Raw genomic sequence first — 17264 nt, 5'->3', positions numbered from 1 at the left:
ATTTGCATAATCCTATTGATCAGTTATTCCTTCCTATCTTGCGACTATGGGTGAACATGATTTATAGTTCGAGGTGAATTGGTTCCATAGTTAAGTGCTATCTCGAGTTAAGAAGCAAATTTCCTTATTCAAACGTAGCATATAACACATGTTCAACAAGATGAAGACTAAGGGCACTAAACAGATGCATCATTTGTTTGGCTAAAGTAGGCCTTTCTGGATAACCAGTTAGCGTGACTAAACATAGTACGACAGATCATTAGTGTGCTTTCTAAATGGCCAATTAGTGTGACTAACATAGTGCGACAAACCATTCACATCGTACGGTTAGCTGTTATTTATAGCTCAGATTTGTATAGAAAACCTGTCATAGTTGTTGCCTACCATAAGTGTTCAATAATTTAGTGAGTTGGTTCCTCATTCGAAATTTGTGTACTAAATTATCCTTTACCATCATTTGTTTGGCTAAAGTATGCGATATGATAATTGAAGAGACAAATACAGCACCGAGCATGGTTTCAAGTATCGGTCTGATATTGGCCATATCGGATCGATATCAGTTGAGATCAATCTCTGACCGATTCAGATCAATTCATGGGTAAAATAATAAAAAATTAATACTTTTTTTATAAAAAACAAGGGCAAAATCAACTATACCCACCAATCAAATCCGATTTGGATCGGTATTGGCAACGAGAAAGGGTGTTAGTGCGACCACCCTTTATTTACAAGAATTATGACATCAGAGAATGTAGTTTATTCCAGTAAGCATATGGCCACCTGATAATACTACATTCTGGACCAGAAAATCAACATAGCACAATAAGATAAGATTACCACCACATAAGAATATTTCATAAGCCACTTATTCTGTAAAAATTAAAAGCAAAAATATATCTACCTTCTCCCCATTTTGAAAGGGCCAATTTCACGCTGACATTCTTTTGGTTTGTGTTTGTCACCATTTACCTTGGTCTTTTTCTTTTTTTGATAGGAAATCTAAAAACATTCATATTAATTTACCTTGGTCCTTGATACACCAAAAAACAAAGCTCTTACCATGTAACTTTTTGCCCACTTCGCAATTGTACAATGTTTCGACAAAATTTGGTGACGGTCACTACAACGGTGATGGAATGTCTAGGTTATCAGCCAACTCTTGCAATCCCTTTTACCAATCACATATTAGAGGAAAAAAACATATAACGCAATCTGTTAAGAAATTAGTCTTCAACAAAAGTACTAATAATAACTAGGTGCAAATTCAATGATAGCAAGCTATAGCATGCCTTACTTTAGGGTTCAGCCAATGCTGCTATTTTTCTTAGTAGATTTTTGCCCGCTTCGCAAAATGGAAAACGGTTCTGCAAAATTTAGACAAAACGTCATTACAACAGTAATGGAATGTCTAGGCAATCAGATACCAAGGAAGAGAAAAATATTCCACACCAGCTGCCCAAGTCATAACTAATATACAAAAGGGCAAGAGAGTGCTAACTGGTCTTGTGGATCCTGCACCAGTGTGAGGGCCAACTAGAGCCTGTGCAAAAGCATCAATATGTATGGGATAGTTGATTCACAGGTGATGAGGTGGCATTCATAGGCTCCTGTGCCTGGGTGCCAGTACCACGCAACCATGCAGTGTTCTTTTTCCCTCAACAAAAATGGTGATCCCTCCAAGATCTTGTACTTCACCTTTTTTGCCACGTAAGCCCTTTTAGGAACAGTCAGGGTGCGGAACACTGTCATAGTGCTCCAATCCAAGATGTTGCTTCCATTTTCCAAAGGTATCTGTCTTCTGAAGAGGGGATAAAAAACATAACCAAATCATAAGGAATAGTGTTAGGGCATATCAGTGCACGAGAATCCCACCATTGCATGGTCTGGGAAAGGTCATTATGTATGCAGCCTTACACCCGATTTGCAAAGGCTGTTTCCTGACTCGAACCCATGACCACTAAGACACAATAGAGCAACCGTACCATTTTATAGAATAAAAGACTCACAAAGTATATTAAACATTACAGTTTCAAATGGACCTACCTGAAAATAACTGAATACAATGTCCGAATCCTGGAGATCTTGACGAGATGTAAGACCTCTCCATGGAATAAATGAAAACTTCAACTGGGCCAAAAGAAGAAAAATAATAATCATTCGACGTACACAGAAGAAAATCATTCATAATAATATAGATCCATCTTGTCAGTTACTGAACCATTTACGATAAACTATGATTTCATCCCCTTGCCTACCAAAAGAGGAGAGGGGGATGGGAACTTTACATTGCAAGACCCCAAGACAAACCAAAACCACCCCCCCACCCACCCAAAAAAAAAAAAAAAAAAACAGAGAAGTATATGATGGATTGTGAAACTTAAGCTGCATTTGGTATTCATTCTTGGAATGCATTCTGCGTTGATAATGCATTCCAAGAATCATATCAAATGCAAACTTAATTTAAAAAATTCCAATGTATGATTCACTTTCAAAGTATACTGGGATATTTCATTCTCTTTAACCACGATTTAAAGTTGAAATCTTAGAGGGTGGGGTGCCTAGGACCCATAAAATGTTGAGGTTGAGAAGATGAGATGACAAATATACGGTTTTTTAAATCATGGGTTGAAGACCAAGGCTGCATTTGGTATGCTTTCTTGGAATGTGTTATCCTCGTAGAATGCATTCCAAGAATGCATACCAAACGCAGCCTTAGTTTCTTGTGTGTCAACTGAGAAGTGAGGAAGATCAAAATGGATCAACATATATGCCACCTCAACATCCACTTGTAGAGTTCTACCTAGATCTGGCAAACCATCTAATTGACCCCCTCTTCCTCTGTTAGTCAACCACTAATGGGTACAAGACGTGTGGACAGATAACGCTAAAGCTGATACAGCCAAACATCTAGAGCAGCATCCACCAGACATCTCCCCCACAAATGAAAACCAAGTAAAAATACAAAAAAGACACCTGAACAAACTTCCCGTCTGGAATCCGAAATTTCTTCTGTATACGGACTTTAATTTCGGCTAAACTCTCTCCTTCATGAACGATCAAGAAAAAGGGCTCCCCAAAGTACCAGAAGAACTGTTGAAACCAAAAGGTTTAAATATAAGTAATATTTTGACAGTTATCCATAAATGAGCTTCATCACTATGCAAAGACATTCTACAAGGTAAATAGTAATGGCATGAAGATAAAATCTAATATTTTATTTTTTTACCCTTTGCTCTTTGGCGGTAGCTTTTCTGAACTGTAAAATAGGAACCAAGCGATCTCGGGGACCAAGATTTTTCTCTTCTTCAGGAATCTACAATAACAATCAATGCTTAGTACCTTTAATTCGCAATAAAAACATCGTTTTAATTTTTTAAAGCACATGCTTCAACTTGCTTCAAAAGCATGTGAGCAAAGCTGGTTGAAATTTTGAAAAGGAAGTAGAAAAACTTGGATTTTTTTGGGGAGGTGAGGTGTTGGAGGTGTACGGTTTTGGGTGGGGACATTAAATAACTAAATTAGAAAACTTCCTCCAGCAAAATTATGGTTTTCCACCTCAGACGTTTCCAAAGCCAAACTTCACCACTCTCTCGTTTATCCTTTCTCACTGGTTCTCTCCACACACAATAAGAAAATCAACAAAGCAATGTTTCAGAATTCATTACTTAAAATCTCAATCACACACAATAAGAAAATCAACGAAGCAATGTTTCAGAATTCATTACTTAAAATCTCAATTTAAGAAGGTTCTATTCATAGGTCCTTGCGTAATAAGGGTTCCAGTCCACCATGGAGCATTCCAACAACTATCAAAGTAGAAATCTCACAACACTGAAAAATCAGCATGTTTTAACTCGATTTTAAACATATACAAATAAACAGGCATAGCTACCACAAGCATACAAAAATACAAAGAGCTGATTCTAAGCTATGCTTTACTATATGTATACAGAAAGAACATAGATACCTCCTCAACTCGCAATGATGACAGAAAACGAGGATTTATGTTCCCTATCTTTTCACTTGGGGGAATGTTCTGCAAGGCTGTTATTCAAAAATTATTCACTAGACAAGAATGAACATCAATAGACAAATTATGATATGGTCTCAAAAATTCTCCACAGAATTTATATATCCTGGCAGCTTGAACGAAACAGATCTGCAGCAATACCCTTCTTTCATTTTACTAAATTTATTACTGTTGAGTGAGGACATTCACATTAGGGTTTAGTCACCTCAACCAACTGCTACTGGAGACCAAATACCTAACCAGAAAAATCCAGGTAGAGACGAGTACAAACAAAATAACAGAGAATATAGGATACGGAACTAACAGAACAAAATATGAAGCTAGATCAAATAGACAATAGAAAGCATTGATAGAACAGGGCAGGAAACCACCAATACCGAGAAGAGAATCTGTTTTCCACCACAGAATCCATATTAGCTTTCATTAGGAATACACAAAGTACAGCATAGTTGTCAAGGCGTTAGGGGGCCCACATGCAAGGTGCCCAAGGCTCCCGCCTAGATAACCAGGGCTCTTGGATGCCAAGGCATCAAGTTGACAGCTATGCCACTGAATACACAACAGCAAAGATTGAGAAAAAAAGAAGTGATATTACTTCAAATCATTGGGGAGGGCTCATATGCCTTTACATTTTTTGTATAATGTGAGCCAGTCCAAGTAGGATAGCATCATAACTGCCTGTAGACAATATTATCCAAAAGAAGATAATAAAAAACAGTGAACCTACCTATTAAAATGGATTGCTAACATCAGGCCTATTCCAGTTAAAGAAAAGATAGAGAAGTGAAATAGAAGACAACTATTATGATCCCAACGAATCCGGTTCCCTACCTCTTACCCATATCTCATCTCAGGCACATAAAATGGTCAAATACAATTAAAACCCCCTAGGACCAAAGGCCCAACACATATGTAACCCAAACCAAGGCTTATTTTTCAGTAAAATGAGCCCACATCTGTGATTCATCTGCAGCAGCAACTTGACTATGGAATCTCAATTCAACACTCCTAATTAAACAAATTTTAATTTCTGGTTGTAGTATGTCTGCCCAAATGGGTCTTTATTAATCCCACTACAAGCAATTAAAAGTTGAATAGTGAAAAAACATACCACACAGATCCTGTGAAGGGAAATGCCAAGCAATCTGAGTTCTGCATTCGGACGAGACAGCGCAACCTGCTCCACGATGTGTCACAAAAGTAGGTTTACTTTCAAATTATTTTCATAGGATAGTTACAATATGGACTGGAAATATGCCGACTGAGGAATTATCTAAGCCAACAGATAAAAAAAGCACCAATTATTTACCCCACTAAGAATGGACCCGGCAGTACAGAAAAAGGAAAGCTTGTATAACGCTCTAAAGAGAAAAAGGAAACAAATAAAATGTGGGAGACAGAACAAGCTCTCACCAAAGTTCTTATGATATCAAATACATTTGCTACTGTGCCCTGTTTTGGAAGCCTTATACTATGAGTGACCATCACCTGAAAACAGAAGGAAAGAATGCAATGGTGACACAAAATCTTGATATGACCCCGCAGATGACCAATGGGATCTATATACTAACCTCATCATTTACTGCCGAACGAAACGAAACAGACAGTTTGCAAATCTTCAAATTCCGCCGGAGGGGCATGATTGACATCCAATATTTCATAATGAAACATACGTGGAATCTGTCAAAAAATAATTCCAATTGAGATTTGAACCATTCAAAGGTGACCAAAAATGAAAGGACATAAAAACCCTAAAAAGAATCAGGTTCCAAGTTGATGACTTACCTGATCCGCAAGGACTGGCGTGCATAAATCATTCATCTTCCTGTACTCAATTGATTGGACATCTGGCTGCTGAGAAGGACAAGCCTGGGAGGTGAGCCTAATTTTGGATGGATCCAAATCAAGTTCGCCAGCAAATCGTTCGTGTACATCATCGTATGTGCAAAACTTTGACCTAGCAATTTCAAAAGGAGAAATGGGAAATGAATGAGAGAATTTTATACTAAAACAAGTTCTCTATTAGTTAAAAAAATGACAAAAAACAAAAGAAATGTTCATTGATACTTACATGAACATAGAAAAGTCCTCCCCTGGTTTCTTCAGAGATTGGAAATTAAACTCCTATACATCATCAAATTATGTAAAGACTTCAGATATTCAAAATGAAGTAATAAAATATAACAAGTAATATGTATTTAGATAGGGAAAAAAAAATTGTTAAAGAGTGAACTTTTGACTATTCTACCAGTTGAAAGCAACAAGCATAATGTCATCAGTGCCATAAATTGTTCTTGACAGCAACCTAACAAGAAAGCCCAGATCAGAATAATGTATCAAGTAGAACTGATGAAATAAATTGAAGTAGACCATGATTGCCAACTATAATATTCCTGTGGATTTCAAAGTCCTCTACATTTTAATAAAAAGTTAACAAAACTTCATATTCTTTACAGACTAGCGTGCTTTCAGGCCACCTTGCCCTCCCCCCCCCCCCCCCTTCTCCTAATGAATAACAGATATTACAAAAGTGAAAGAGGAAAGCTGCACAACCTTAAAGTACAACAAGAAGAGAAAGGACAATAGACATGCATCCTGAAAAGCGTAAGAGGTGCTGCAGACATATCAGAAATGTTGTGATAATTGGTTTTAGAGAAGTTGTTAGATTCCAAACAGGTCCTTAGGTCCTTTAAGGGTTTAATAGTCCTTGTAATATTCTAGAATTTTCTCTCCGTTATTATAAATAAAGAGGGTTGGTGTCATGTTTGACACAAGTCATTACCCCATCCAACATGGTATCAAAGTCTTTGGATCCTTTACCCAAAAAAAAAAAAAAAAAAGGATCCAAAACCCCAAGGGTTTCCTCTCCTTTCCATCTCTTTCTCCCTTTCTCGATTATTTCTCTCCCAGCGGCTCCATCTCTCTTTTTTTCTCCTAGCGCCTACCTCCTCTCTCGGTGGTAGTCTCTAAATCACCAAGAGAGCCACTAGTTTCTTTCTTCTTCTTCTTCCCTGGGCTCTCAGACTCTATTCGCCAAATATTTAAGAGACCTAGCTCCTCACCTTCATTTATTTTCAAGGATTTTTCCATGAATTGAATTTTTTGATGCTAGAGTATTTTTTTTTCCTTGTTGGATGCACCAATCGTCATGTTGGTTGTGTTTGGTGCCTCTGATCATCATAATGGTATGTACTAGCCACTTAACTATCTCAAGACTCCGTTCCAGAGCTATCCCCAAAATTGGTTTTTTTTTTTTGCTAGCTGGTGCGTCTTCCTCAGCACATCTCCCTTGAGTTGCAACCATGTCTACTAGCTCTTCAGCTTCCACTATTGCACCTCGGCTCTTCCCACTTTCCCTCCTTGTGTGCAATCAAACTTGATGGCATAAACAACCTTATGTGGTCACGCTCAATCTGTATCTCCATCAAGTCTTGTGGCTATTATAGGTACCTCACTAGAACCTCGAAGTGTTCGACCACAGGTCCTAAGATTGACAAGTGTGAGTGCGCCAACTCTCTTGTTATGGCCTTCTTTGTCAAATTTATGTAGCCACAACTTTCATGTGGCTATCTCCTTCTAGAACCTGCTGCGAAGATCTCGAAGTTTGTCCAAGATATTTATTCCTAGGAAGGAAATGATGCTTAAGTATTCGAACTACACCAGAAGGTTTGTGATTTAAGGCAGAGAGGGCTCACACTGTCACAGTAGTACTATGAGTTGTGTACACTGTGGACCGAGTTGGAGTTCTATGAGTATACTCCTTCCACTCTTAATGATGTCACCGATTTTCAGAAACAAGAGAACAAGATCTGCTTGGTCTATGACTTAATGGCAAGACTGAATGTGGAGTTTGATCAATTGTAGTTCTAGGTAGTGAGTCGTACTCCCTTTCCTACCTTGGATCAAGCCTATGTTATGATCCTATTTGAGGATAGCCATCGTACCACTATGCTCCCACAGCCTATTGCCACTCCATCGAGAGATTTGCAATTGCTTCTGGCACTCGATGTTTCAGCGAAGCCCCACAGTCTAGTGGCTCCTCTACCAGAGTTCTAATGAAGTGTGATTACTGTGGGAAGGAGCGTCACACCAAGAAGCACTGATGGAAGTTTCATGGTTGTCCTGCTAATATATCTGACAAAGGGCCAAGGAAGGGTCGTGTGCATCTCCTAGTTAGGCCAACTATTTGAGGTCCCAGATTGACTATGCTCCTAGCATCTTAGGAGCCTTGCTATCATCTAATGAGCTTACTACCATCCGGCGCCTTCTGACACGTCTAGACTCCTGCACCTGCCACTACGAGCTCTGCTCATTCCACCCCTTCAGACATCATCTCGGTTCAGTGCTACCATTACGATCCTTCAAAGCAACAATGGCCATGAATACTTTGAAGGGTCATTTCAAGCTTACCTTTCCACTCATGGGATGTTCCATCAGACCAATTATGTCGATACTCTAGTTCAAAATGGAGTGTTGTTGAGCGGAAGAATAGCCACCTTTGTGAGGTAGCATGCTCTCTTATGTTTGAGATGCATGTTCCTCCCCAACATTGGAGTGACGCGGTACTAATAAAGAACCCATAGTAATTTCACACAATTCAATAATTCAATAAAGGCACACGACCATTTCAATATGGTTTTAGGTTCAATTTGATTCAATTTACACAATTTGCACTCTATTCAAAACGAGTCGACTCATAGCGATGGTTTCTAGTTTGGAACCAAACCCGAATACAATTTCAATTTTCAAAACCAAAATGAACCAGCAACCTCTCTCTACTCACATGAAATGACCTCTTTGACTCCTATTTACAAAACTGTTTTCACTCCTCGATTGGTGCACTCCTCTATGCCGCTTGCCCAGAGAACCCCTCCCTGTAACAAGATATAAACGATGATGTCCATTAAATTATGAATATTTCCTTAATTAGTTATCCATATATATAAAATTTAAGTTGCACTATTGCAATATGTTGGTCATAGGTTCGAAACTTAGAAACAGTCTCTCCTAGGGATGTCAATCGGTACGGTTTTTGGTATTCAACTTCGGTTTCGATATGGTACCGAAACTTAATACTAGATACCAATACCATACCATACCGTTAACATTTTCAAGTTCATATTACCGATACCGAACCGACTCGGTACGGCTTGGTTACGGTTTACAAACGGTTTTAATTTAACTCACTTTAAATGGGTTCTATCCACCAAAAATAAAAAATAACTTTGGGTTTCTCCGTTTTTGAATTCTAGTTTTGAGCCTTTTGGCTTCTACCAAAAAAAAAGTTTTGACGTTTTGGCAGTTTCTCAAGAAGTGTTGGTATTCGGTTTGGCTCGGTATACTGAATGGTCAATACCGATACCGTACCAAACCGAACCGAACGGAAAAAGATTCTGTTTTCCCATACCAAAACCGTACCGAAATTCCTTCGGTTCGATTTGGCATGGTTTTAAACAATCGATTTCAGTATCGGTATCAAATTGACACCCTTAGTCTCTCCTACGAAACAAGAGATAAGGCTGCTTATATTTGCTCCTCCCAAACCCTACAATAGCAGGAGCCTCATGTACTGGGTTGCTTTTATATATACAACAAAAAAATCACTTGCAATCTTGCACATTTCAAGAAAGGTTACAGTGTCCTTGATCCCCTTTACTTTTATATCCTCGGACAGTTTCATGACAGACCATAATGTTGACAGCAATGCTCCTGCCAATAATGAAGGCGAAATCAGTCTGAAGTCAAGCAAGGAGCTGGCACCTTTTTGGGGATGAGGCAGAGGAAGGTGTGGTTGACTCGGTGAACTTGAATGGGGGAGGGGAAGAAGCTTCAGATCGCATGGATCAGGTCAGCTCTTATGATGTGCCATAACGAAGAGAAGAATCCCATGCTGAAGCCATTAGGGTCGGGAGCCTTGTTAGCTTTGTGCGAGAGGATGGTAGCCAGGATCTGTTCCTCAGAGGGGATTGCAAGGAGGGGAAGAGAATGGTTGGGGATGAATTTGTTGATGAGATTCAAGGGGAGAAGCGGAAGGGTTGAAGAGGTTAGTGAAGTACGAGGCAGCTTAATTTCATTAGGATTGGTGACTCCATCACCAGAGGCGGGAAAGGAGTAAGGGAAGCGAGTTGGCATTGGACTGAGATTTGAGGGATTTATAAACGTAAGCAGTTTTGGAATCACCAAGCTCAAGCCATTTAATGCGGGATATTTGGTCAAGGAAGCTTTTTTCTTTGGCAAGGAGGGAGGAAAGCTCAGCGGAGACCTCTTTCTCTTCATCAGTCAAGTTGGAATTGAGCTGGTCCAACTGAAGCCTAGTTAGGATAAGATGGAGTTTATCCTTATAGGCGGTAACATCAGAGGAGATGTTACCAAAGGAGTTGGAGTTCCAGCTTTGCGGGCAGATTTGACATTACGGAGCTTCCTAGCAAAGGAAAGGAAAGGGGACGAAGGAGCATGGACCGGAATAGACCGAGCGGCTTCGACAATGGGAAGGAAATCCTGCTGAAGAGACCACATGTCGAAGAACTTGAAGGGTTTGGGACCAAAAGAAATGAGTTTGTGGACAAGAAGAGAGATGGGGGAGTGGTCCACGATACCAAGAAGCTCAAAGGTGGCATGGGAGGAGGGGAAGGTATTCAGCTAAGCTTCATAGACAAGAGCCTGATCCAACTTGCAAGCAACATTGAACAACCTTTAATTTAAATCTCATGAACTGTAGAATGTTGATTTACGATATCATATACCACTGAATTATTTAGTATTGTTTAATTTAATCGCACTTTAGAATGCCATTTGTGATATAATTTACAATCATAGTTCACCAATGCCTTCCTCCTCTTACAACAATAATTGTCAATACTACTAATATAAACACAACCAATATTGCAATTTTTGCTGGCAAATGTTGTTTTGTAAAAATATGATAAGTGAATGTGCTTGTAAATAGTCAATATAGTATCACACTTTATGAGATTTCAGAAAAGGCATACCAGGCGATCATATACAAATTCCAAAAATGATGGATCACTAGGGCTATGTTTGGTAGCATAGAAAAGAAAAGAAAAGAAAAGAAAACCGTATAGATTCTTGTACGGTTTTCTCCCCCATTTTAAATATCTTTGTGCTTGGTTAGCATACAAGCATAAGAAGATTCTTAAATTTAAAATTCAAATTTCTCTTGATTTCTGTGAAATTTTCACTCGCCGCCATTTTTTTTTTCTTCCCGTGAGGACGAGATAAGTTGTATAGAGAAGAGAAAACTTTATATTTTGCTCTTTCTCCAACTCTGTCTCCCTCTCCAGGTGAAGAAGCTGATCTCCATCGATCAAAAAAAGACATCACAGGTACCTCTCTCACCTCCAACCCTCTCTCTCTCTCTCTCTCTCTCTCTCTCTCGCCTCCAACTCTCTCTCTCTCTCGTCTCTCTCGTCTCTCTCGGACTCAGACGGGAAGAATCGAATCAACGTGGGCGTCGGACTGGAAGATGGAGTTGCTGACTCTGACACCTCCTCCCCAACTCGCCGGACCATACTTCTCCGGCATATATTATCAGACGACTTCCCTTTCCTCACTTGGATCTTCTCGCGATCTTCATCATGATCAGGATCAGGATCAAGATCATTCTGTGACTCCACTATCGCCGGAATTTACGGAAGAAGTTGGTGACAGAATCACAGTTGCAGTTGGGAAGGTTCATAAAACACTGCCTTTGCTTCATTTCTGTTTCCGGAAGTTCGGCTGTCGAGAGATCGTTGTTCTTCATGTCCATCAACCTTCTTCCACAATTCCCACCCTCTGTAAGTTCTTTAAAGTTTCCCCCAATTTTTAAATGTTTATTGTGACATGTTCTTTTCGTTGTGTGATGGGTTTTCTTCTCCAACTCTGGAATGAAATGGGTTGCTGTGACATGGCTTTTAGTTTGTTGATTGCCTTGAATTCTCTGAAATGATTTATGGATTACGCTTATATCATTTCCTTTTTAGGTTTCTTTTCTTTTCTTTTCTTGTCAATCAAACACCTGTGAAATCTTTATTTTTTCTTTTCTTTTCTTTTCTTCTCTTTTCTTCTCTTTTCTTCTCTTTTCTTTTATTTTCTAGATTCTTTTTTCTTTTCTTTTCTTTTCTATGCTACCAAACAAAGCCTAAATTCCAACCGACATCAGAACTGATAATACGCCGACATGGTGGGTAATTAAGTCAAGAGGACTTCTTTCAACACTAAAGAAAGAAAGTCAAACGAAACTTCTCCCCATTTTCTGCAGTCTGTGTGCCGTCGTCCCTTCCTTATCGACTTCGGATTTTCTACATTTTCTCGTTCACAGCCCTTCTGTCTTCTCTCTCTCTTTTTGTGATTTTGCACGCGGTTCTCTCTGTCATCTCCGATTCTTCCTCGGAACCCTTAGCTGTTCTTACGTGTTGTAATGAAGAGTCACGGAAAATCCCTCCGTCTTCCCTCATACCCTTATATCCCATTTCTTCATTCTCAAGAATCAGGCTTTCCTTTGGAACCTTTCCCACCTGATTGATTGTTTCAAATTGTAGATTGAAAAAGTGATATGGCGATGGTCGCCACCAGATCCTGGCTATCTGACATCGGAAACAGAGTCGGCAGGGGCCTGAAACGCACTCTCTCCTCCGAGAACAAGAAGAACAACCACCACCACCACCACAAGCAACAACAACAACAACAACAAGAAGCTCAACCCACTCTCGGGATCCTCTCGTTCGAAGCTGCTGGAATCATGTCACGCCTCCTCTCCCTCTACAAATCCCTCTCTGATGCCGAACTCGATAAACTCCGCGAAGAGATCATGAAATCTGAGGGCGTCTCTTATCTCAACTCTAAAGACGAAGCCTTTCTTTTTAACCTAGCCTGCGCCGAGCGCATCGAAGATCTCGATCGCTGCGCCATGGCCGTCGCTCGCCTGGGCAAAAAATGCTCCGACCCTGCTTTGTGCAGCTTCGAAGACGTATACTCAGATCTGAAATTTGGGGCCATCAACATCGGCAAATTGGATTTTTCGTCGAAGGAGATCGATAAGAGCATCGATAAGATGGAGAAGCTCATCTCTGCAACCTCTTCTCTCTATTTCGAACTCCAAGCTCTGTCGGAATTAGAATTAGTAAATCGGAAATTGAAGCAATTGAGACACAATACGGGCAATTCCGAGTTTTCTGATCAGAAATTTGCGGCTCAGAGACATGTTGTGGAGCACTACAAAGAGGTTTCTCTTTGGAGCCAAACCTTCAACAAGGCCGTTGGTCTCATGGCTCGAACCATATGTATCATCTACGCCCGAATCTGTGTCGTTTTCGGACCCTACATTTCGGTCCTCCCTCAGGTATCGGCCGGAAACGTCCGTTCCCGTTCGGGGCAATCACAGAACCAGTCTTCTCGAAACCGTCCCCTTTCCGACAGCAAATCCGGGCCCCTTGGAAAACCTGCCAAACGGACTTTAATCCGATTCTTGAGTCGGGAGTCGAACGACTCGATCCTGGAGGATGCCCGAATTGGATTTGGTTTCGGATTCGGTATCGGGTTCCAGGAGAATCACTACTATTTATTTGGTGTAAATGGGAAGAAGAACAAATTAATACAGGTGGCGCCGCCGTCTACGCTTGGTGGTTCCGGCCTTGCGTTACGATATGCGAATGTGATACTCCTGGTGGAGAGGTACCTGAACTCGCCATGCTCCATCGGAGATGATGAGAGAGAAAGTTTTTACCAGATGTTACCGACAAGTTTGAAGACGTCGGTGAGGTCGAAGTTGAGGAACAGGTGGAAGAGGAATGGGGAAGGCGGCGAGTCTGGGTCATCGGGGGACGAGTCTCTGGCGGAGGGATGGAGAGACGCGTTGAAGGGGATAATGGAATGGTTAGCACCTATGGCGCACGATACTGTGAGATGGCAAGCGGAGAGGAATTTTGAGAGGCAAAATTTCGAAGGGAAGCCAACAGTGTTGTTGTTGCAGACATTGCATTTCTCGGATAGGGAGAAGACGGAGGCAGCGATAGCCGAGATTTTGGTTGGGGTGAGTTGTATATTCAAGTATGAGAATCGTTGTTTCAGTTCTAGCTCCTCCGGGTCAGATGATGAGTTTAGGTGAGGGATACCTATCTCATTTAAGTAACAAGTATGATATTTGAATAGTGTTCATGTAATTCTTTCATTTTTTCTCCTTTTTAATTTTTATTTTCTAGGAAAGCATGAACAATAGGAAATTCTCGAACAATGTTGTAAATTACTTCGTTTTTTGTTTGGATAGCAGGAATTGAAAACTGATATACTTTCTTTCAAAAAATAAATTTTGGGGAGAAAAATGGTCTCTGAGGTCAGATCAGGTTTACATATGTAATTGTTCTTATATGCTTTTGATCTTGATATTTGGAATCCAATTTCTCTCTTCGTAGTCCAAAAGTAAAGGGGTAGCAAAATAATGCCTCACCGTGTGTGCACCTCATTAGGCCCCATGTTGACATAAGGGTTGTGACTAGGAGCGTCGATTTTCTCATAAATTTTTTGAATAAATTATAATTATTGGACACTTGTTCAATCTTTGTGAGAGGGACATTTGACATTTTTGGTGGTGCATATTTTTTTTTATTTTTTATTTATTCAAAGAAAGCAAACAAGGTTAAAATCTAGTACATAACATATCAAACTTACAAATATATTGTTTTTTTCGTACGGCCTCTTTGGCTAATACTTTTAGGTCCCCTATATATCTATTACTAGTTGTTATACAAAATTTGGGTAACATCGATGTTTATCTAGTTCTAAGCATACCGAAACTAGAGTTTTAGGCCATATATTAAGTAAAACATCATGGTTGTTTTCCAATAACCATCCAATTTTGATGGCATCACTCCATATATGATCTATCTTCATATGTTTTCTCCTTGCTTTTGACATTCCATGGAGCAATCCTCGAGCCTCCGCCTCACCATCCTCTTCTGTCACACAAAAATTTGCTTCTATTAGTATATAATTTTCATATGAGATGAGACTTAGTGCCCAAGCTGCACTTTTTGATCTAGATTCCTTTACTCTAGTGATAATGATTATGTTTTTCCTATGTGTGATAAGGTGACATGATTTGAGGATGGGGGATTGGGTATTACCTGATGTTTGGGTCGACTGTTTAGTATCCCAAAGGATATCCAGAATTATACTTGTTTGAGGATATGTGTCCACTCTGGTTTTTGGGCATTGAAAACACACTAGTTTCTATGTTTCCAAACGAAATAGATAATAAACATGACAATGGAGAAGAACCATGTTAGGTATGATTTGGGGATTAGGCAGGAGTTGAAACAATGCATTACCAAAGAGGTCACAGTTGTCACTGGGGTAAGGTCCGGTTTGAAGCCTAAAGGACTAGTATGCCAGATACGCTTGGACTATTTGCATTAAAAAAAAACATGATACAAAGTCTCTCTGTTGTTTTGGCACCTTCCACAAGTAGGGTCAATGTCTACCCACCTTGATAATCTATCTTTAGTAGGAAGCCCATTACTGACAACCCTCCAGAGAAAGATTTTGAATTTTGGGTGGATTTTTATTTTTCATAAAAACCGCCACCACTGAGGGCAAGGGATAGAGCACCTACACATGTGTGGTCCACTTGTCGATTCTACAAAGGCCAGATTCAAAATGAAATCCGCAGCCAAACTAGTTTTAAAAGCCCCATCCTTCGTAAGAAGGCACAACCATTTATCATTTTGTTGAGATAACACGATTTGGACTATAGTCTCAACAAAATGAGATGGCAAAAGGGAGTTAAGCCTAGCTGTATCCCAATTACCGCAAGAGGCAAGTTCGCTTACAAAGGTCAATGGGGTATTAACGTGGTTAGATAGGGGTAGATCAAGTATACTCCTCCCCCTTCTCACCCAAGGGTCATCCCATATGAATGTCTCAGATCCATTCTCCATTTTCCTTATGATAATTTTCTTGAGTAGAGGAACTATTTTGGCTATACTATTCCAATAGAAAGATCCCCTTGTCTTCATGGTAGTTTGATTGAAAATGGATCTATTATGGAAATATCTAGCCTTAATGGTTCTTGCCCAAACTTCATCTTAATAAGATAATAGCTTCCATCCCAATTTGAGAAGGAGGGCCCTATTATGTGTTTCAGAATCCCTGAGCCCAAGGCTTCCAGTCATTTTCGGTTGACAGATTTTCCCCCAGCCAATAAAGTGGCATCTTTTTTCATCAACCTTATCACCATTCCAGAAAATGGAGGTATATGGAGTCCAGAGTTTTATAGATGTTTTTTGGGAGGGCAAAACAGTTCATTAAGTATGTAGGGGTGGAGGCCAAGGTCGATTGGAGAAGCACACTTCTCCCAGCAAGGGAGAGCAATTTCAATTTCCACAGACCCAATTTCCCTGACTCTCTTAATGAGCTTTTGGAAGGAGAGAGATTTGGCTCTTGGGTGAAACAGGTTAGTCCCTAGATAGATCGAATTCTTATCTATCTCATGGATGCCAATGACCTTACATAAATCCTTCTTTGAGCGGTCATCAATATTATTGCTAAAAGCCATACCACATTTATCAAAATTTATGGTGAGGCCCGATAAGTTAGAGAACAACTCCAATATACATTTGATGGTTGATAAGTCTTCCTTATTGTCTCTGCAGAAAATAAAGCTGTCATGGGCAAAGAATAAATGAGTAATTTCAGGTGCATGCCTAACAACTTTGCGGCTTCTGAAGAGATTGAGATCTCTGTAAGTTGCTAAAAGCTTAGATAAGGCTTCCATGACAATGATAAAAAGAAAGGGGCTGAGGGGGCATCCTTGTCGGATTCCCCTGGAGGCGGTAAAGTGATTGAATCCTGAGCCATTGATTAATGGAGAAAGAAGTGGTACTAATCAAATTATTGACCATAACAATCCACTTATCTCCAAAGCCTAAAAATCTGAAAAGAGCCAAGAGGAAACCCCATTCAACCCTGTCATTGGCTTTGGCCATATCGAGTTTGATTGCAACAAACCCCGACCTTCCCTTTTTCCTCTTTAAGTAATGGAAAATCTCATGGGCAATGATGATGTTGTCGGTAATTTGTCTATCAGGAACAAAGGCAGCTTGGCAAGGTGAGATGAACATATTCAAAATGGGTTTTAGCCTTGTGGCAAGAAGTTTTGCAATAATCTTGTAGGATATATTGCAGAGGCTTATGGGTCTAAAATCACTAACCAAATGAGCACTCTCCTTTTTGGGTATGA

At 39.9% G+C, this 17264-nt stretch overlaps 2 protein-coding genes across 10 annotated transcripts; one reads left to right on the top strand and one right to left on the bottom strand.

The window, feature by feature from the left end:
- Positions 1-852: 852 nt before the first annotated feature.
- On the bottom strand, positions 853-12098 carry LOC122082375 (ubiquitin C-terminal hydrolase 12-like). Of its 9 annotated transcripts, XM_042649884.1 has the most exons (14): positions 11020-12098; positions 6279-6335; positions 6102-6154; positions 5816-5987; positions 5602-5710; positions 5444-5518; positions 5142-5207; positions 3968-4036; positions 3227-3313; positions 2974-3090; positions 2044-2127; positions 1696-1791; positions 1295-1364; positions 853-1168 (listed from the first exon to the last, which is right to left on the bottom strand). In XM_042649884.1, the coding sequence occupies exons 4-13, from the start codon at positions 5845-5847 to the stop codon at positions 1296-1298; spliced, it is 804 nt and encodes a 267-aa protein (XP_042505818.1). In that variant the 5' UTR covers positions 5848-5987; positions 6102-6154; positions 6279-6335; positions 11020-12098; the 3' UTR covers positions 853-1168; position 1295. The 9 variants fall into 9 exon arrangements, 8 of the variants coding, with proteins under 8 accessions (XP_042505818.1, XP_042505817.1, XP_042505820.1 ...); XR_006141302.1 differs by having other exon boundaries at positions 1295-1791; XM_042649883.1 differs by having other exon boundaries at positions 853-1364.
- A 672-nt stretch (positions 12099-12770) lies between these two features.
- Positions 12771-14135, top strand: LOC122082208. Its single transcript, XM_042649681.1, has one exon. The coding sequence runs from the start codon at positions 12771-12773 to the stop codon at positions 14133-14135; it is 1365 nt and encodes a 454-aa protein (XP_042505615.1).
- The last annotated feature ends 3129 nt before the right edge of the window (positions 14136-17264 follow it).

Source organism: Macadamia integrifolia, chromosome 6 (genome assembly GCF_013358625.1).
Source record: "Macadamia integrifolia cultivar HAES 741 chromosome 6, SCU_Mint_v3, whole genome shotgun sequence".
Lineage (NCBI taxonomy): Eukaryota > Viridiplantae > Streptophyta > Magnoliopsida > Proteales > Proteaceae > Macadamia > Macadamia integrifolia.
Note: the sequence above shows the minus strand (reverse complement) of the source record. Positions and strands in the feature narration are given on the sequence as shown.